This window comes from Magallana gigas, chromosome 7, assembly GCF_963853765.1.
Source record: "Magallana gigas chromosome 7, xbMagGiga1.1, whole genome shotgun sequence".
NCBI lineage: Eukaryota > Metazoa > Mollusca > Bivalvia > Ostreida > Ostreidae > Magallana > Magallana gigas.
In genome coordinates this window covers 15724599-15745952 of record NC_088859.1, presented here as the reverse complement: position 1 = coordinate 15745952, position 21354 = coordinate 15724599, and the positions used below count along the sequence as shown (strand labels likewise).

Genomic DNA, 21354 nt, shown 5'->3' with positions numbered 1-21354 from the left:
ATGTATTTCAATTATAATGAACTTTAATCCACATTAATATCGACAGATGTTCCATACCACCTTAATTTTTCTGCACATTTTTCAATTCTCCCAAAATGTTAGTTCTCCGAGTGCAAGAGCTCTGTTCCGTGAGGAATTAAATAACGGCACGGCATCAACTAGATATTTCTGTTTATTACGAATAGTCTTGAAGCGCTCTTTCTTCAAGGCGTTCTGTTTCATCGGACAAATCACTTGGTCCTTGCTTGACGATAAACGTGTCTTCAGGAAATGGTGAGAGTGGAAATGAATTTCTTACATTCAAAAGTTTTTATTTTCATACATTCAGTGATTAATGTAAAATTGTAAGTTCTTTGCAAATATAAAAGAAACCTTTTTTTGAAATAATATTTTCAAATACAAATCAACAAGCTAAAAACATAAACTTGATATCGGCATATCAAAAACAGACATTTAAATAACTAGTTATGATATGGCAATTTTGTTCGACAGCAATGCTTAAGAACTAAAATATCAATTTATCACACATTTAGGCTGCCTTTACAAGTGACACGACTTTTTCAGCCATAGGTCCGGCAGACGGTGGATTTTGTCCAGTAACAATTCTTCCGCTTGTCTGTTATGAAAAAAAACCCCACCAATTAACGAAATCAAGATAGATGTATATGAAGAAAATATGACATGATAAAATTTATGACATGATGAAATAAAAGTAGAAAAAAAATGACATGATAAATTTATGACATGATGAAAAATAAAAGTAGGGGAAATAACCCTGTAATCTATACTGTTACTAACCTGTACATTTACTTGGAAGTTTTCAGCGCCTACAAAGGTTCCTCCTAAATCTTTTAGCTTCGTTTCTAACAAGAACGGCATTGCTTCGGTTAGCTTCACGAATTCCTCTTCAGCGTTTGTAAATGACGTAAATGTCTGTCCTTTTACAATGCTCTCCCCGTTGGATAATTTTACCGGCACCAAACCTTAATAAATGTTAAAACAAAAGTTTGTTTTCATTCGTTCATTTTACACAAAACAACAAATAATCTACCGTGACTTCTCATGATAACACACATCTTAAAATCATTTTGTAAATTGACGTCTAACTGTTTTAATAACTTCTACCCAAGTAAAATTCATTTTTTGTCTTCTTCTGAAAAATTTAATAACATTAAAATATATGAACTCTTATAGTATTTTGACAAACTTTAGCAACGGTAACCAATTCAAAACAGCGTAAAATCAGTTTAAATACGATGGCCTTTTTATTGTTATTTCAATCCTTTAGCAAGTTAATTGGGGTTGTTATGACATGAATAAACAGTGTGTCAATGTTTATAGAAATGGGACAGTGACAATTATAATGATACAACAACGAAATTCACGAATTCTGACACTCGTCAAATATTAATTCCTAAGTACACCCAATGTGTCAGATTTTTCCGAATTTCTAAATATTAGGTACATACAATTCAGATTTATTTGGATAATTCTTTTCAACGAGAATAATGTTTAAATTACATAATTCATCAACATAATGGTTATCATAAAAAAGCGAATTTACAAACACTATAAAGACATAATTGTGTTTGCTTACCCACAGTTCCATGGCAGACGGCACAAACCACGGCACCCCCTTCGTAAGCCTTGGCACAGAGTTTTGCGATTTCTTCATTTTTCGGAAGATCGAACATGGGACCGTGTCCTCCGGCGTAAAAGATCACCTTGTATTTACTAAAATGGAAAAAACATGTCTGGAATGAAATGATTCTTGTGAAGAAAAAAAAATCAGTTGATAAAGAATGGTTTTCTCTTATACATGTAAAGCAACAGTAATTTTAAAACAATTTCGATCATCAATGATGCTAATAAAGTATGTAGATAGCAAAAAATCAATTTGTTCAAAAGAATTTTCAATTTTGATCTACTCTTCAATTATATTTTTGAGTCGACAGACAAGGGTATTGCCATTCAATTGGTTCTTGTTTAGAATAGCATTGGGTATGTATGGAAATGAATATACATATAGAATATAATTCTACGTTGAGCTGTTTGCACGGAGTTGTACACAACGACATCAGAATATGAACGTTCTGCCTGATGTTTCATTTATTTAGTATTCAAAAATACGCGAGACAAAAAGTACCTTATAATTGTATCGTTTTACTGGTCCGACTTAACATTAAAAAAATATCTTGAAAGAAAGAATTTTCATTTGTTATTTTAATATAATTCTTGAAAAAAAAAAAGAAAATTTAAAAGTTAAATGATGATAGACACACTAAGTATTGAAGTCAATCTTATAGAAAGGTCCAGACCAAAATAGCTCAAACTGAAACATATATATGCAACTTAAGTTTCTTCAAAACGCTTGGTAGTGAAATCAAAGTCATCGGGTAGATATAGGTAACACAATCTTATAACTGTATGGCTAGTTCTACACAAGAGAGGAATGCAAAAATAAAAGATACACAGTATAGCTGCCTCTCAAAGGTATAGTAATGTATTAAAGGAAATATAATCATCAGATAACAGTTCAAATGATTGCACTCAATATTAAGTATCTCTATATGAAGTTTGATGAAAATGATACTTGGCACTAAAGAGGAATTAGTAGTCATAGTCAAAATAAAGGTCGATGTCTGAAATTAGAATGAGTAAAATGTTCCCAACAAAATGTATCCTACTGCAATCAGCCAGTTTACCTGATGTCTACATCCGAAGGTTTCATTGTTGTTTTCAGCTTCTCGGCTCCAGATTTCAGAAATGCTTGAGAAACAGGGTCTTCTTTAAATGCTTCTGCACTTCCCGGATCCTTTAGAATAATACACGTGATAGGGAATCCTTGTATAAGTATTATAAGGTGATTAATTACGGTCGATGTGATCAAATCCAGTAAAGCCCATCGGGCTTTATGATGGATTTGATCACTCCCGACCGTATTTGATCACCTCATTTTACTCCAAGAATGATGCCTTATATTTATATTAATATTCAGCAATTATTTATTGAACGATTTTTCAAAATATTTTAAAAAGTCATTGATGAAATGTAATGGACCATACGTTACAGAATTGATTCGTAGTGTTATCACAGAAAAAGGCACTGAGAGATGTAAATATCATTGCATAGGGAAAATACGTTTTACAGTAGGAATTTTTCTTTCTTAAGAAAATACAAACTAATGTTGGAATTTTAGTTTAAATACTGGATATTTTCTGTAAATTAATAGTATCACTGATACACGATAGCAGTACGCGATTTTTTTTTTTATAATTTACGTCAATAAATTGGTCATCGTTCAAATCAAAATTCAACTATATACCATACGAATGGGTTACTTGTACACGTAATTGTACTGTATTCTTCGTAAATGTCATGAATATGTTTCAAATATTTAATGAAACTTAATTTTACCATTGGAGCATCCCCGCCTTTCGGGCTAACGAAATCCACTTCGAATCCGGCCTTAGTGAAAACGTCATAGGGATGGGAGACTTCCGGTAGGTACCATCCGGTTTTATTGCCGGTATTTCCAAGATCGCCGTGGCTGGTAACCACTGTGAGTACTTTTATCGCCATTGTCAAAGTTTTTTATTTCGACTGAAGATCTGAAAGGAAACCACAACGATTCAAGAAGTCAACATTAAGTTTTACAAAAACTAATTAAAGTAGATACATGGTGAAGTTAATGAAATACATTTGGTTACATTTCACGAGACTACGCATTGAAAATATATTATACTAAATCATAATTAAATTAACCACCTAGCGAAGAGGATTTCACTATGAGCCTAGAGAAAAAGGATTCAGAGTCTAAGTAACGCGATGTTATTGTTGCATAGGGACCGCGGTACAATCAAATCAAAGTCCATGATAAGAATAATGCTCCATGCGATCAAAGCTTACAAGAGGAATTCCGATATCGTAACGATGATTGGCTAAGCAAAAGTTTGTATAAATAAATGAATGGAAACAATGAAAAGGTGAAAATAACACATCTTCTGTCGTTATGCAACTGCTTGATACATGCTGTTGCACGCGCACTTTCATTTATAAAAAACAAATAAAGAACATGCCTCGTATAAAAACAAACCACACATGCATGAATATACATAATCATTTTAAAGCTTGAAATGAGTGTATATGCATCAACATTACACATGGGATATATAGCAGGATTAATGACTATCGAATTTAAAACGTACATATACTATACCTTCAGTTGACTCGCCCTCGGATTAAGATGCACTAGTACCTGTGCACTGGTAAGAGTACTATACAGACTTCGCGTAATGGATCCTCTAAATTGTTCTAAATTTTGCCGAGGATCAAGCGATAAATTGTTTACGACCCGGTATCAGCCGCGTGTTATCGGGCGGAGGATTTAAATACCGAGAACTGCTCAAGTAAAAGAATAAGATCCAAAATATCCACCCAACCATGGAAAACATAACAAGTATGGCTAGACTCTCTCTCCTGAAAAATGACCTCTGGGTTTTTTTTGTTATCGTCCATTAGTGCACATCAATTAGTTGAATAGCCCTTATATTTTGCAGAAAATGTTCCTGATTGTGTTATTTATAGGCTTGGGGTAAAATGCTGACGATGGACCCTCCACTTTGGAGGGTCCATAGTGGAGGGGGTGGAGCTTGGTGTGTCAGTCTTAATTCAGAGTCTGTTTGATCTGTCATTCCAATTATGTTATCAGAAACAGAATGGGGCACATTGTTTTATTTATATGACTTTTAAACACAAGCACATAAAACTTCTCTCCCCTAAATGACGATAACGAGTGGTGGCACTTTCATTTAGGTGCTGGGTTTTTTAAAAGTACATATATAATTTGCTTTATTGTTCATAAGTTCTACACAAGATGTATGTAGTAAAAATATTACAGCTGCATTATTGCTGAAATTGACAAAATGTTTAAAATTTATAACAGCTTATGAATTTTATTCTACAAAAGTGTAAGTCTTGTAAAAATAATTAAATTATTGTTATATATTACATTTCCTTAAAGTGTCCCTATGTCCTGAAGATAACTGTGCTGAAATGTCTGAATTTCATACTGTTTCATTCTAAAATTTCCGATAATCATACTGTTTGAGAACAAGATCATCAGGTGGTTTTCTTAATTTGTCTGTAAATAATTGTCCACATCCATAGCATTTTTTTTTACTACCAATTTATTAAAATTTGTTACTGGGGAAAAAAATAAATGAGTAAACTTCCTGTTTACAGTCTCATGGAATCAGAATAATTGTTTCACAAACATAGAGTAATTTATGTATCCTGATAAAGTTCATTTGAAGTTGCTAAATTCATTAAATGTTAGGACCTCCCTCTCCTTTTTTTTTTAAATTTCTGATAAACAACCCATATGTTTTAGCTATTATGTGCATGATGAAATTGGAATGACAGATCAAACAGACTCTGAATTAAGATTGACACACCAAGCTCCACCCCCTCCACTATGGACCCTCCAAAATGGAGGGTCCATCGTCAGCATTTTACCCCAAGCCTTATTTATAACATGTGAAAGGTTTTAAAGAAATGCAACCCGGCCCCTCCCCTGCCAATGCTAGTTGCCTGTACACAAATCTTTTTTATCTGCAAGTATGGAAATGTCCTAATTTATGGCGTTGAACTTTTGAGCAGCAAATATAATAGTGGAAAACTACATTTTGTAATCAAAAGAAATTGGACCCCCCCCCCCCAAAAAAAAAAAAGATAATGTGATGACAATTTATATGAGGTGCCAAGTTAGACTGTTAACTATACTATAGATCAAAAAAATATATCATATCGTACATGTATAAATATCAGTCCTTGCATATGCATTATCTAATGATTATCTGCAATATGATTTTCTTTTTTTATATAATTAAATTTATAACATTTCGATATCCGTAGTTTTGATACTGTAGAGAAAAGACGATTTATAAAAGCCTGTATTTAATTGGAAAGCCAGGAGCTGTTTCACAAAAATTTAAAGTATGAATTATGAATCTGAAAAAGCTACACTGTAATGAGGGTCCCAACCCTCTGAAATTCCCGTGTGAATAATTACCCGCTAATTCTAAAAAATCCCCCTATTCAAGGCCTGTGGTTTATAATTATACAGACCCTGAAACGTGCTACGAACCGTACCGTTCCGTGCAAGAAACGAACCGTACCGTTCACAAAACGAAACGTACCGTTCACAAAGCGTACCGTGCCGTTCACAAAGCGAACCGTACCGTTCACAAAACGAACCGTACCGTTAAAAAATTATACGAACCGAACCGTGCAACTGGTGTAGTAGCACGTTTCAGGGTCTGTAGAATGTTTCATAAGTCAATATCAAATATGATAAATAAGTTATAGAAAGTGTTATAGTTATCTGTAACCCCATTTCAATTCGTATAATTAACCCCAATTCTAAAAAAAAAAAATTAAAAAATGGTGAAAAGTTTCCATATTAATTTATATAAGTGACGATAATGAAATTATAGCGTAAAACACATCAGGATTAGAAGATGTAACAATCTATTTTGTTTGCACGGCATTTGTTTAGATTTATTACTACATGTATATAGTATTTTGAGAACGACTTTGAGTTAGCTCTAGCTGCAATAATGTAGCCCTCTCCCGATTTTTTTTTTTTTTGGGGGGGGGGGGGGGGGGGGGGCTACAACTCCATAGGATCTCCGTAATGGTGCAAGTGCGGGAGTGATTTACTCCCGCAACGATTTCGTCTCAAATCATATATAAATGACAATAACATCTGCATTTCTTACCTGAACTCAAACATTGTAGATGTCTATGGCATAAATTAATCCAAAAATATCAGATATAGTCCATATATCGGTTATTTTCGTGTATGTCAACAACGCAAGTTGAATTTGTCCGCCATGTTTACTGACCTTGACCGGTTTTATTTTGGGACAACCAATGAGAATTTAGGAGCGGATCTTGAACTGAATGTAGGAATTCCCCTATTTTAAACATAATTAACGCGGTAAATATGAATTTTCCATTATATACCATTTCCTTAAATGATGTTTCAGTGATAGAACGAGATAAGATCGATTATTTATACTGACATTCACGTTATCAAGCCCATCAAAACTCCAAGCGTAAATCCCATAAAATCACGCGAGAACTGTCATGGCTGCTGAAAAAGACGACTGGTAAACATGCTGATGTGTTTTATCTGGTTTTGATTTATATACGGTTAGTTTTTTCAATCTGAATTAAAAAATCATTTTATCCAAAGAAAGTCAAATATAAAATCAATCTTTTCAGACCGAAGTCAGCCGCATTAAAAAATTAATTTTGCACCATTACGGAGATCCTATGGAATTGTAGCCCTCTCCAGTAAACATCAGATATAAAAAATCGGAGAGGGCTACATTATTGCAGCTAAGTTAGCACCATAGCTTACTTGAAAAATCGCCGTTTTGTACTCAGTCGGGGCATGAGTATGAAAAAGGTTTATAACCTTTAAACCCTGAGCATTTGGAGCACGATACACAATTTTGGGCCTGAGCTTGTACTCAAGATAGTTTAAACCTTAGGTCTGATCTAGACTAGTTTCCAAGGCTCTTCCGATTGTAGAAGCACATCGGAGGGCTTCGGAAACCAAGGTACGCTTAAACTGTGAACACTTTTCACTAGGCTAGGGAACCTTAATCGGTGAACACTATTTACTGGGCTAGGGACGCCTGATAAAGTGTAGTTTCCGATGCATTCCGAGTGTGCAAACACATCGGAAGGCTTCGGAAACCAGGGTATACTTGATCAGTAAACACTACTCACTAGGGTGGGGACATTCTGTTAGGTGAACACTACTCACTGGGCTAAATACGCCTGAATATAGAATAGCTCCCGAGGCCTTCCGATTGTACAAGCACTTGCGAATGCTTCGGGAACAAGGGTACTCTTGGTCGGTGAACACTACTCACTAGGCTAGGGACACCCAATCTAATCTGGTTCCCGATGCCATCCGAGTGTGCAAACACATCGGAAGGCTTCGGAAACCAGGGTATACTTGATATGTGAACACTACTCACTAGGCTGGGGACATTCTGATAGTTGAACACTACTCACTGGGCTAAATACGCCTGAATATAGAATAGCTCCCGAGGCCTTCCGATTGTACAAGCACTTCGGAATGCTTCGGGAACAAGGGAACTCTCTGTCGGTGAACACTACTCACTAGGCTAGGGACACCCAATCTAATCTGGTTCCCGATGCCTTCCGAGTGTGCAAACACATCGGAAGGCTTCGGAAACCAGGGTATACTTGATCAGTAAACACTACTCACTAGGCTTGGGACATTCTGATCGGTGAACACTACTCACTGGGCTAAATACGCCTGAATATAGAATAGCTCCCGAGGCCTTCCGATTGTACAAGCACTTCGGAATGCTTCGGGAACAAGGGAACTCTTTGTCGGTGAACACTACTCACTAGGCTAGGGACACCCAATCTAATCTGGTTCCCGATGCCTTCCGAGTGTGCAAACACATCGGAAGGCTTCGGAAACCAGGGTATACTTGATCAGTAAACACTACCCACTAGGCTTGGGACATTCTGATCGGTGAACACTACTCACTGGCCTAAATACGCCTGCATATAGCATTGCATATATCATAACTCCCGAGGCCTTCCGGATGTGCAAGCACTTGCGAATGCTTCGGGAACAAGGGTACTCTTGGTCGGTGAACACTACTCACTAGGCTAGGGACACCCAATCTAATCTGGTTCCCGATGCCTTCCAAGTGTGCAAACACATCGGAAGGCTTCGGAAACCAGGGTATACTTGATATGTGAACACTACTCACTAGGCTGGGGACATTCTGATAGGTGAACACCACTCACTGGGCTAAATACGCCTGAATATAGAATAGCTCCCGAGGCCTTCCGATTGTACAAACACTTCGGAATGCTTCGGGAACAAGGGAACTCTTTGTCGGTGAACACTACTCAGAAGGCTAGGGACACCAAATCTAATGTGGTTCCCGATGCCTTCCGAGTGTGCAAACACATCGGAAGGCTTCGGAAACCAGGGTATACTTGATCAGTAAACACTACCCACTAGGCTTGGGACATTCTGATCGGTGAACACTACTCACTGGGCTAAATACGCCTGAATATAGAATAGCTCTCGAGGCCTTCCGATTGTACAAGCACTTCGGAATGCTTCGGGAACAAGGGAACTCTTTGTCGGTGAACACTACTCACTAGGCTAAGGACACCCAATCTAATGTGGTTCCCGATGCCTTCCGAGTGTGCAAACACATCGGAAGGCTTCGGATACCAGGGTAAACTTGATCAGTAATCACTACCCACTAGGCTTGGGACATTCTGATCGGTGAACACTACTCACTGGCCTAAATACGCCTGCATATAGCATTGCATATATCATAACTCCCGAGGCCTTCCGGATGTGCAAGCACTTGCGAATGCTTCGGGAACAAGGGTACTCTTGGTCGGTGAACACTACTCACTAGGCTAGGGACACCCAATCTAATCTGGTTCCCGATGCCTTCCGAGTGTGCAAACACATCGGAAGGCTTCGGAAACCAGGGTATACTTGATCAGTAAACACTACTCACTAGGGTGGGGACATTCTGATAGGTGAACACTACTCACTGGGCTAAATACGCCTGAATATAGAATAGCTCCCGATGCCTTCCGGTTGTACAAGCACTTCGGTAGACTTCGGGAACAAGGGTACTCTTGGTCGGTGAACACTACTCACTAGGCTAGGGACACCCAATCTAATCTGGTTCCCGATGCCTTCCGACTGTGCAAACACATCGGAAGGCTTCGGAAATCAGGGTATACTTGATCAGTAAACACTACTAACTAGGGTGGGGACATTCTGATAGGTGAACACTACTCACTGGGCTAAATACGCCTGAATATAGAATAGCTCCCGAGGCCTTCCGATTGTACAAGCACTTCGGAATGCTTCGGGAACAAGGGTACTCTTTGTCGGTGAACACTACTCAGTAGGCTAGGGACACCCAATCTAATCTGGTTCCCGATGCCTTCCGATTGTGCAAACAATTCGGAAGGCTTCGGGTAACAATGTACGCTTGATATGTGAACACTTCACACTATGCTAGGGCCATCGATTAGTGCACTCTGCTCACTAGCCTGGCTAATGGGGACATCCCGATCAGTGATCACTTATCCTTTGGTAATACTCTATCCAATCGATTGGTGATCATACACTATTTATTGACTGAACACTTCACAAGACAAATACATTCAAGTTGATATACCGGTATTTTATACACCTTTGTGATACTCTTAGTGAACACTACTCATCTGGTCTCGTGTACAACTGTACCCCTAATAAAAAGAGCACAAATCAATGTTCTATATTGTACCTTCATTACCAATGTACTTATTTCTAAGAGTTTTACCCACTGACTATAGTACATGTTATGAGTACGAATATAAAAATTGAACTAAGACAATATTTGTAGTTTCTGCACAGCAAAAATTGGCCAAAATACATTGCATTTAATAGGTTCAAAGCAACCTCTTTTGTTTTGCTATATAGCTTGAATTTAGCTACATATCTTTGTTAATTGCGACTACTCGTATTAATTAAAGCTATGGATTTGTCAAAGAAAGCTATCCAAATAAGAATGTAAACTTTAGAACACTTAAGAAAAAGCAAATTCATTGTTTGAGTAATTGTACACCACATTGTGTGCATTGTGACATGGATAAGTGATTTCTTCAGAATATTTTGAATCACTACATGTTAATTATCTTGTTTAATAGAATTTATAATTGTTTATTTCATTTAAGCAGTAATTGTGTTGTCAAAGGAGAAGGTCAGATGTTAAATGGAACCGATAGGGCGCTCCAACTAAAAGTGGTATGGGACACTTCCATATTTTGACGTAACGATTTCGTATGATGCATAACATTTGATATCGTTAACCAAGCATGTTCTCAGTCAAGCTTAGTTGAATTTTGGTCAAGTAGATTCATAAAGAATAAGATAAGAAAGGTAAAAAAAAATTATCGACAGTGTCTCCTATTATATGTACTTACTACAAGTATATAGTAAGACCACAGGTAGAACACATTACGTACAAATTCCAACCAAAGAGGGTTATCAGCTGAGTCTTGACTTTAGGTCAACATTACAAAAAGGAAAAAAAATCAAGTATATTTCATATGCACATGCATCATGTTTATTTATAAAACTACACCTGATAAACATATTAAGATCCGTGATTTGTGTGAAAATGTTGATGAACCAGTCGAACTACTTGTTCTGCCAGGGGTTTGGCGGACATTGGATTCTGACCAGTAACCAATCTGCCGCTTGTCTGCAAAGACATCAAGATATTTTCACAATATAAAATAAGTCTCAATTGAATGCTTTATAGAATAGATGCAATGCATTCTTATTTGCACAGATGCTGCTAAACTGACTCAACATTTTATAAAGAAACAAAATATCGTCCACCTGTACGTTTGGTTTAAAGATTGGACCAGCGATGAAATTGGCTCCGAGAGATCTCAGTTTCGTTTCCAAAAGAAACGGAACCAGATTAAAGAAGTTCCCGGCAGCCTCCTCGGAGTTCGTTAAGGACGTGAGTGTCTGCCCTTTAACTATGCTTATTCCACTGGAAAGTCTCACGGGCACAAAACCTGTATTTGAGAACGATGTTTGACAAGTCGACATTTGCATCGATTTTTTTAATGCCTTTGTAACAAATAACGCATGTACTTAGCATACAAATTAACCTATGCATAATGTATGCAACTCCGAATTCACCAGTAGGAGTGTGCAATAAGAATATAACATAAGTATTTTAAAAAAAATCTTAACAAGAGGGTAAAAAATCTGACCAGCTATTCCATGGCAGACAGCAGACACGATTGCTCCCGATTCGTATGCTGTTTTCGTCAGTGCGGCGATTTCGTCATTATTCGGAAGGTCAAACATAGGTCCATGTCCCCCAGGATAAAATATCACCTGGTAATCGCTGTCCAAAGGAAATTCATGTCAAAATGAATATATATGGATTCTCTGCTTTTTGGTAAAGTCTACCACAGTTAAAATGTATGCATTGAAAAGGTGGTATTCAAATACGATATGTTTTGCATTAAGAGGGCTCGGAGTTGTGGCAATTTTTAGGCTATACCTATCTCCTTTAGACGAAGAGCTCTATATAACGACATACTAAAAAATATTCCAATTTTAATTCAAAAATATATGGACTTTTTTCTCTAATAAATAGTACATGGCTAAAGGTATGAAATGTAAAATTTTAAGGCAGATCTGATAGGTAATTTACTGACCATCAGGCTCCTTATACAGGTGATTCTGTAATGTACTCACCTTATGTTAACTTGAGAGGGCGCCATCGTGGTGTTAAGTCTGTTAATGGCTCCGGACGATATAAACTTCTGACACTGTGGATCGTCCCGACCTTCCACGGCGCTTCCTGGATCCTGAGAAAAACATGGCGGATACTACTGAGTCTTGTATGTTCGGAAAATGGAGTGTTGTTTACCAGAATTAACAAATTTGTAAGTACTTTTGTGAATAAATGATTTTCTTGAGATAAAAGATCATCAAAGTAAAACAAATGTCCGTAGTCAACAATCGTTCGTTATGACTTTCGTGAGATTCTTGAACATCTTTCCCTAGAAATCTTTCTCGATTATCAATTTCAATTAAAAGAAGATAATTAGCTTATTCAAATTTGCAAGTAATGTACTAAATCGTAGAAAAAAAATTTACTTTAAATTAATTAGTATATTACCATGGGTGTCTGGCCTCCCTTTGGACTCATGAAGTCGATCTGGAAGTTGGCTTTGGTGAACACTTCGTAAGGTTGGGCCACCTCATTCAGGTACCAGCCGGTCCTGACCCCAGTGTTACCCATCTCCGAGTGACTCGTCACAATAAACAGAACCTTGATTAGCGCCTCCATCGTCTGCTTAGAGCCAAGGAATAAAGAAATTCAATTTTTAAAGCTGCTAATAAACTAAAATAGTGGAACAAAACAAAGTCAATAATATAAAATAAATAATTTTTTTAACATGCGCATATGAAAACCGCTTTCCAAGGATCAACACATACTTATTCAATCTGATTGTCCATACCGAAAAAAATTGGAAAAGCAAGAAGAAAAAGTATGTAGGAAAACCTTCTTTGCCTATTATACATGTACTTAATTTTTGAAATTTTTAAAGAAAGATCGAATCGCCATATCTATTATGTTAAAAGAGCACAATTTGATAGGATTTTTTTTGCATTTCTACTCTTCTAATTGTAGTTATAACATGGGTGGTACATTGTACATCTGTATATACTCACATCCTTTATTGTGTTCTGCTGGTACCAGTAAAAAACAAGGGGGAACGTATTTATACAACTTTCGAATTCTTATCTTGTCCCAATATATAACATTTCTAAAACCTGACCCTTCTGTACCCGCCGGAGTATCCACTAGGACAATAGCTTGCTAGGGACGAAATGGTTCTGTTACCTAGATACTTGTACATATACTCGCAGTCTTGTTGGTCATTATTTCAAAAAGTATTTTATTCAAAAATATATATTGAAGTATATTTGTGAAGTGCATGTTTGGCCATTCGAGGCGAAATTGCCGGCCCAGATACGTTTTATATATGCATCAATCCCTCATACGTTGTGTTTAGCAAAGGCAAAAGTCCCTGATACAATCATAAATTAACTCCTTGATACCTGTGTGTGTGTGTGTGTGGGGGGGGGGGTGTAATATTAGCGGAATTACGCGTTCAGACATTGGACGTCGTTATTTTCAATAAGAAATTATTGCAATACTTGAAATTAAACCGTTTATATCGATAAAACTAGCCAAATTTTCAAATGACGCATTTGGCCCAAAATGTACTAAAGTCATCAAATTTTATCTACGCTGTAAAACAAAGCGTTTGTTTAATTTGTACATCCCCGATCATTTAGCGATATTTTCGTGAATAAAAGACGGACCGAGTCACAGCAACATCAGCTTTTTAAATACATTTATATTGTGCCTTTTTAAGTGGGGGGGGGGGGGGGGGGCGGTTTTTGTTTTGTTTTTTAAAGCTTCTCCAATGAAGATAAGCATACACGTAGAGCTGCGACTAGATTTAGTGTCGTTATGAGAAATTTTCATAGGGGTTTTGTCGTTTGTCGGTATATTACCAAATATAAAACGGACCTCTGTGTAAATAATTTAAAAAAAATATGATACAGACAATAAGCACTTTTTTTGGTCACAAATTATATACATGATTTTAACTTCAGTATCAGTATCAGATTCATATCATATAAATATCCTTTATTATTTTATCCGAAAAGATATATTTGCTTGTACATGTATGTGAACTAAAACGCATTAAAAGATAAGATTAATTGAGTATAATTTTATTTCACTCCAATTCATTGTTATGTCTAGGAAATTTCATGAAAAGTACATGTAACGACAAATAAAATGCGAATCAACTGAAATTCTTTTGACACATATAACATGAAAAAATATGCATAAGTACACTAAATTCAATAAATAATTGTTTTCAGACGGTGATTTGCATAGAAATACAGATATGAATATTCCACACTTAACTTATCATCTAAACACAAAACTATACCAAAAAAAGGCCTATAGGCGACAACACTGACCCGAGTACATTTCCAAGGGTTTTTGGCATCTTTTCCTATATATCATCTGCTATAACTACCATTGTGACCATGCCATGTCACAAGTTTTCAACATGTATGCTAAAATTCGTATGTTCACGAGTTTAAAACTACGACCCCAGTGCTACTAGAACTAACAATTTTCCTGCATTGTCGACCCAAATCACACGCACCTAACTTGCAACATTGTAATCCATATGAGGCCTCTCCGAGAGTCCCCACTTTGAACAAAGGACTAAGTGCGGTTTTATGCAATTTTTGCCCCCCAAAATCAAAGTTTTAGAAAGAGCTTTAAAATAAGGTGAAAGATAGTTAAAATCATATTGGAAATAAAGGTGTAAAAGGTTATCACCACAGTGACGTCATAATGTAAAAATGACGTCATGAATATTGCATTATTTTGATAAATTGATGTTTTGTATCAAAATATGGGTGTTTTCCGATGGTTATTCGACTGGGAAACATCGAGCGCAGGCTTGCTCAAGTACCATTTTTAGTATAATATGTATAACTATCTGAAGAAAAACATATGTTAAAATCGCACTTGAGCAGACCTGCGCTCTATACTTCCGAATGCAAAATGTAGAGCAAAAATGAGAATATCTTCATTTGTTTGCAAATTTGCGGGAATTAGGTCATTTAGGTGACGTCATAGATAAACAGGGAGTGAGCAATGATGACTAAAATCATTATTAAAGTTATAGGCATCCTCTTTACGATGATTTGTGAAGATTTCATTTTTATACGATACTATTTAAAAATTGGTTGAAATCGGGGGCAGATATTTGACCATACCGCACATAGTCCTTTTAACTACATGAATTTAAAATTGATGCAAAATAATATAAGGGTTTCTAGTATTTTGGTTCTTTACAAGATGTTTCCCTACAGTGTTTGTGTTCCATTGAAGAACTTTGTATCCCTACCATTTGGGTCCTCAGTACTAGTACTAGAATTAGTGCAAAAGAAAAGGCTTGAACAAAGTTGAAATCTACACAATACTACGAATTAAGACGTTTGACATGTAATTTTTCATATGTTATATGAATAATAACTAAAGTTCCGAGGATAATTTTAAAAGATATTTCCAAATCTCATTCACCCGATATTAAGATAATCGCAAAATACTAGTAATTAACAAAATGTAACAATAGAAAGTTTGAAGAAAATCACCCTTATTTATTCCAATATCATATTTGCATATTATCATTATGAATGCCGTATATTGCATGGGTCATTATATAAGAAACTTAAACTTTTCTTAGATAAAGCTTTCCTATAAATATTCGTTATCATGAGAGCCTAATCCTTCATTTTACCAAAGTTGAAAGCACTTTATATTAGGATGCGTTTAAAATGTACAATATATGGTTGAAATTTGCTCAGTCGATCAGAATAAAATTAAAAATATAAAAAGATGATATAGAGATCGACGATGATGACAACAACAAACGTCGGACCAATTTTGAACCTTCAGCTAAGGTAAGCTATTGCCCCTAATATAATTTTAATTTCAAAACTTTAGGTTTTCAAGCATCGTATTTTTGTCTATTATTATTTCGATATTCGTTAACCCGGTTTCCTTTGTTATAGTTTAAAGTATCTTCCTTCATGTCATGATCAGACTGCAAAGCATCCGATGAAACATGTGATGACGTCATATTATAGTCAGAAAGAGGAGTCGGATCCGTCACACTAAAACTCAAGTCAAAACTGGATGGGACGTTTTCCGGATTTTTCTGACTACAGATGACGACCAAACGGTAAAGCAAAAGTAACATCACCAAAGCGTTTTTAGCAGTAAAGAATATAATTGCGTAGTTGACAAGATGATAAGTGATGATAACGTACAATCGAATGGCAAGGAACGGGCCATCTTGCATACACATCGTCACCATTGTGCTCCATACTTCACTAGAAACACATTTTTCGCAACCACCTTTTCTTCTTTGTGTTTGGATGCTTTCTGGCGATTCTATGTCAGAATTAATGAGAGCGACTCGGGGCTTGTTTGAATTTCTCGTCGCAGTTAACACAAAACAAAACTGCAACAAGCTGACAGTCCAGATAATCAAGATGGCATAGGTCAACTCAAGGTTTTTACGAACAACATCCTCGTCAAATAAGGTGAAAAACTCTGTGATGTCAGAAGCTATTCCGATGAAAACAAACAGAAGCTGGGAGAGCTCGTTTCGTGAAATGGTTCCGCGCGGCAAAAGCCATCTCCCAACTATCATAAAATACAGTAAGAACTGCTCGATTAACAATACCCAAGTGTCAGCGGGTAACGAAATGGGTATTGAAACCTGAAATAAAAAGTGTTTTTTTATCATTAAGTAATCTAAACTGCTTCTGATTGATATTTTACATTAATTAGATCCTCTAAAAATATGCATGCAATTATCAGGTACATCAAAAACAATTTCACGAAACATCCTATCAAGCTTTTTACACGATCTGTCTATCAGTCACTGGAGATTAATATTATCCAAACTATCATGACATCAAAACAAATACTAGTACGCAAACAATTTGAAGAGTTTAATAATCAACTTTCTGTTAATGAGATAGGAACATGACTAACCCCCGGATAAATCTCTGCCAGTGAGTCAGTGGCTGTGACGTTGTATACGCCCTCCTTGACAGAGACGTAACGCTCTCGTCTGTCCAACTCTAGAAGCCAAATGGACGGCAAGGTGCCCCCAAGGTAGAAAAAGAAGCAGGGACAAAACCTGTAAGGTAAACAAAAACATAATGATGTGGATACCGGTATTCTTTGAAAATATTGTCATTTTGCATTTCATTAAATTAAAAAAAAATATCCATTTTCTAATGTTCTAATATAAGTATGAGAATTCTTTTGTTTAAAGAATTATTGAAACATATTGAACAAAGAGTTTTTCACAAAAATAATTCATACTAGTACATGCAAGTGCATGAATGCAAAATGGCCGAAAATATCATATCGTTGAAGGTCAAAGCAAAACAATCTCCGAAACTCCGTTCGAAATTAGGGCAAAAGCTGTCATGCTTGAATGGGTGTTTTCGAAGTTATGTGAAAAGATATCAAAACTCATATAATACTTCAAGCTTGGCTTGCTGCATATAGCCCGGCATATCGCTTCTAACATTATGAGTACTTTGAATGAATTGTAAACTATTTTTTTTTGGCATTGTCATGGGATGTTGACGGGCGTGATTACGTCTCAAATATTGCATTAATGTATCTAGTCTTCAGAAGTAACAGAGAAGAAAAGATGAATGGCATCTGAGGTCCTGGTTCACGCACAGCAAAGCAATACTCTTACTATTTCCCAAAATTGGAATGCTTTTGAAGTGTATGCATTTTACATTACGTGAATGAATATTATAATGACATGTGTTCGTCATGGAAATAATGCAAATGCAATGCTGGTATCCCGTAGCCCGTTATGCAAATACTGTTATCGAACATAGCACTTGAAAAAGAGACTTTGTATATTAATGAATCAAATTGATTACCAATAAACAGTTTATTAATGAATTATATTTGAACTTTCTATATTTCTTTGTTTAATTTTCCCAATCGGCTTGTAAACACTACATCATTGATATTTGGAAACACAGAATCATATTTTATCCTTATTAAAAATAAACGTTGATTTGTAGCAATTCCTAGCAGCAAACCTTGTGGAACAACAATATGCTAATCTTTACTGTTTAGGGGCAATAAGTACATGCATGAGTCGGTCACCTGCAAGTCCTGTTTTGAGTACACTTTAAGCATTATTATAAATTTTATAACGGGATAAAATTACCGGTACCGATTTATACTGTTCTTTTATCAAAACTGTTTATATGAATATATTTTTATAGATGTATGAATACATGTATTTTGTTTATGAATCGAAAGAGAACAAAAAATGTATATGATTTATTTCGGCCATAATTGAGTCGATTTACATATGTTCATGTATATACATGTAACTAATTATACTTACACAACCAGTGTATAAGTTAATCAAGAAAAAAAAAATGAGAACATTTTTGGTCAAATTGGTTGTATTGTGTGTATAGAAATTAATTATTTGAAGAACTGTTTTTACTCACCTGATTTGTTTGTTGGTTTGTTTGTTTGTTTTTTTTTCTGGGGGGGGGGGGGGGGGGGTCTTTAAAATTTTTTTAAAGAAATATACTGTAATGGCTTTTAAAGAAAATCATGGTTTTAAAAATATTTCTGTTTTTAATATTATAGAACAATAAAAGAAATCTTAAATCTTTAAACTCATGAAGTAAAACGAATGTTTTAACAAAAATAAAGTGCATAGTTTTTTAAAAATTGTATTGTTTTGTTAAACATTCGTTTGATTTTAACAAAATTCAGACACATCAAGAGCCATTAATTGAAATATCAGACACAAACTAATTTAGAAACGAATTAGTTTGGTTGTTTAGGATGGTTAAATGGTCATCACCATTTTTTAAGCTAAATCTACCTTTTTTAGACGGAGCGCTCTTTATAAAGATATACCAAAATGTTAACATTATAAAGCTAATATTTTTTTTAAAATTTTATGGTAGTGTTTTGCTTTCGCGGATTTTAAAATCTCGCTTTAATCTTTTAGGCAGTTTTGAACTATAGGAAATTATAACAAAAATTTGGTGCTAGTAATTTTATATCCTCGCGATTTGATACTTAACAGCGGAATCGCGTAATTAAGAAATCGCGTAAAATGAGAAATTTACAGTATTTGAAAAGCAGATCTCATGGTTAAATTTTTTGATCAACAAGACTCCTTAAACCCGTACCTTACCATTTATATTCCATTCCTTTACGTTTGATGATGGTCACCAAGGCTTCTGTGATAAAAGCAACATCGGCAACAGCTAGCAACAGCAGCCACATGTTGCTTGCTATGCTTACTGCTCTCCATATGGCTAAAACACTATGCACGAGCAACACAAGACGAACCAAAGTCGCTTTAATAATATTCACTAACAACATTTCTTTGTGTTATACCAGTACGTCTCCAAAATTCACTTTAGATAAAATTTCGAGATTTGATTTTTTTATCCTCCAAATGCTGAAAAAAACATCACTGCACAGACTAAATATGTTTCCTATGTTTGCAAAAAACACGGTCAATATTTGTTTTCGTGCAGTTAATGAGTTAATTTTTGTTTTCCTTCCATCATTAATTGTCAGTCTCCTCAACAACTGAGAGCGATATCGGGGGTCGCTGCTTTGCTAATAACTTAAATATTTTATCATGTGACGTAGGCCAGAAATCCCCGTATGACGTTCCCCAGAAAATATGGAAAGCCTGTCGATTTTAGCATCACAAAGCGCTCAGTGTCAACATTCTTTTTGCCGCTGGAAGATTTAATTATTGGCATGTAAGATTTCTGATTAAACGGATCGAAAATACACTTATATCTAATTATGACAAACGAACATAGATTTTCTAATCTGCCCGCGCTTTGTGCGTTAGTTAGGTACACAAACAACCCACTGGGATCGGAATGAGGTGATCTGTTTACATAGAAAAGGGAGAGTCTTTACACAAATTCTCACACGTTTATCAAAAAGAAACATTGATCTATTTCACTTCAAAATATATTATTCATTTAATAGCTGTAAATAAATACACAGAGATATACACTAGCTGTTGTTAGTTTTATCCTGTTCTAAAAAAGAGTCTTAAATATTAATTACCCTTTTTATTTGATTTTCGAAATAATTGTCTTGTTTTGAAATCCTAACAGTAACCTCTCTTGGGGAAAACGTTGTAGTGGGACAGTTACTAAATGACTCAATTACCCATTATATTCTTCCATCTTGACCCTTTAACCATATTAATAATTTGTAAGTTTGTAACTCATTTAAAGCAGTTCAATTTTTGTTTTCAAAGCGGTATTCCCCACATGTGTATGATATACATTTATAATTAATTTGTAAGGGGAAAAATAACCAATAAATGCAATCGAAACCGATGTGCACATATCTAGCATTAAAAAGGAAAACTAGAATAAAAGACACCCCATCTAATAAAAAGATGAAATTAAATGATTTTCATTTAATTAAGATTTTAAGCAATACTCATAAAGAATTGTGTGGCATATATTTACACGATCAAGTCCAAGTCCAATAATTTCTCAATTGTCTCAATTGATATTTGTTCCTATCTTAATTAAAATAGATAATACTTTTTACTAATGGAAGTGCTTTCTTGTTGATAACGGTTTTAAGTGCAAAGGGAAATTAGATACTTTAGGAACTTGAATCGCGTCAAAACATATAAGAATGCAAGACTCCTGGCGACGGATAGGGTGTGCAGAATTGTTCATAGCCACCATGAATCCACCATCTCTCCATTTAATTATCTTACTTAATTACTATCAGTCAAGTCCTACAGTGACGTTTATTTGATCGTGTTTTCATCTACCACAAAAAACCTTTGTTGATATCATATTGATATCAAGTGTGTGTTACAACATGCCTATCTCAATTTTTTTTCTTTATATAATTTTTGTTTTCCTCTTCAATATAGAAATATATTGCAGACGTACTTTTTCACACTCAAAACCAGCTGTTCAGAAAAGAAAAACACTTAGCAGTATTTCACACCAGCAGATGAAGGAATTATTTCAAAGTATTTTCTAAAGTCCAGACAACA

The 21354-nt window shown here is 35.5% G+C and overlaps 3 protein-coding genes across 6 annotated transcripts; all 3 read right to left on the bottom strand.

Annotated features, from left to right (window-relative positions):
* Positions 1 to 290: 290 nt before the first annotated feature.
* Positions 291 to 4387, bottom strand: LOC105347147 (uncharacterized). 3 transcript variants are annotated; one of them, XM_011456063.4, is made up of 6 exons: positions 4220 to 4387; positions 3418 to 3611; positions 2706 to 2815; positions 1598 to 1734; positions 799 to 983; positions 291 to 616 (listed from the first exon to the last, which is right to left on the bottom strand). In XM_011456063.4, the coding sequence occupies exons 2-6, from the start codon at positions 3580 to 3582 to the stop codon at positions 530 to 532; spliced, it is 684 nt and encodes a 227-aa protein (XP_011454365.3). In that variant the 5' UTR covers positions 3583 to 3611; positions 4220 to 4387; the 3' UTR covers positions 291 to 529. The 3 variants fall into 3 exon arrangements, with proteins under 3 accessions (XP_011454365.3, XP_011454367.3, XP_011454368.3); XM_011456065.4 differs by having other exon boundaries at positions 4209 to 4335; XM_011456066.4 differs by lacking the exon at positions 4220 to 4387 and adding an exon at positions 3769 to 3793.
* A 6802-nt stretch (positions 4388 to 11189) lies between these two features.
* On the bottom strand, positions 11190 to 13474 carry LOC105347146 (uncharacterized). The gene is made up of 6 exons (XM_011456060.4): positions 13352 to 13474; positions 12795 to 12968; positions 12368 to 12480; positions 11875 to 12011; positions 11489 to 11673; positions 11190 to 11348 (listed from the first exon to the last, which is right to left on the bottom strand). Exons 2-6 carry the CDS (start codon positions 12963 to 12965, stop codon positions 11241 to 11243), a joined length of 714 nt encoding a protein of 237 aa, XP_011454362.3. The 5' UTR covers positions 12966 to 12968; positions 13352 to 13474; the 3' UTR covers positions 11190 to 11240.
* Positions 13475 to 14439: 965 nt separating this feature from the next.
* Positions 14440 to 20038, bottom strand: LOC105347145 (transmembrane protein 26). Of its 2 annotated transcripts, XR_010707983.1 has the most exons (4): positions 19492 to 20036; positions 17283 to 17430; positions 16133 to 17004; positions 14440 to 14871 (listed from the first exon to the last, which is right to left on the bottom strand). XR_010707983.1 is itself a non-coding variant. In XM_011456058.4 (3 exons), exons 1-3 carry the CDS (start codon positions 19680 to 19682, stop codon positions 16228 to 16230), a joined length of 1116 nt encoding a protein of 371 aa, XP_011454360.3. In that variant the 5' UTR covers positions 19683 to 20038; the 3' UTR covers positions 15512 to 16227. The 2 variants fall into 2 exon arrangements, 1 of the variants encoding a protein (XP_011454360.3); XM_011456058.4 differs by lacking the exon at positions 14440 to 14871 and having other exon boundaries at positions 15512 to 17004; positions 19492 to 20038.
* Between the last annotated feature and the right edge of the window lie 1316 nt (positions 20039 to 21354).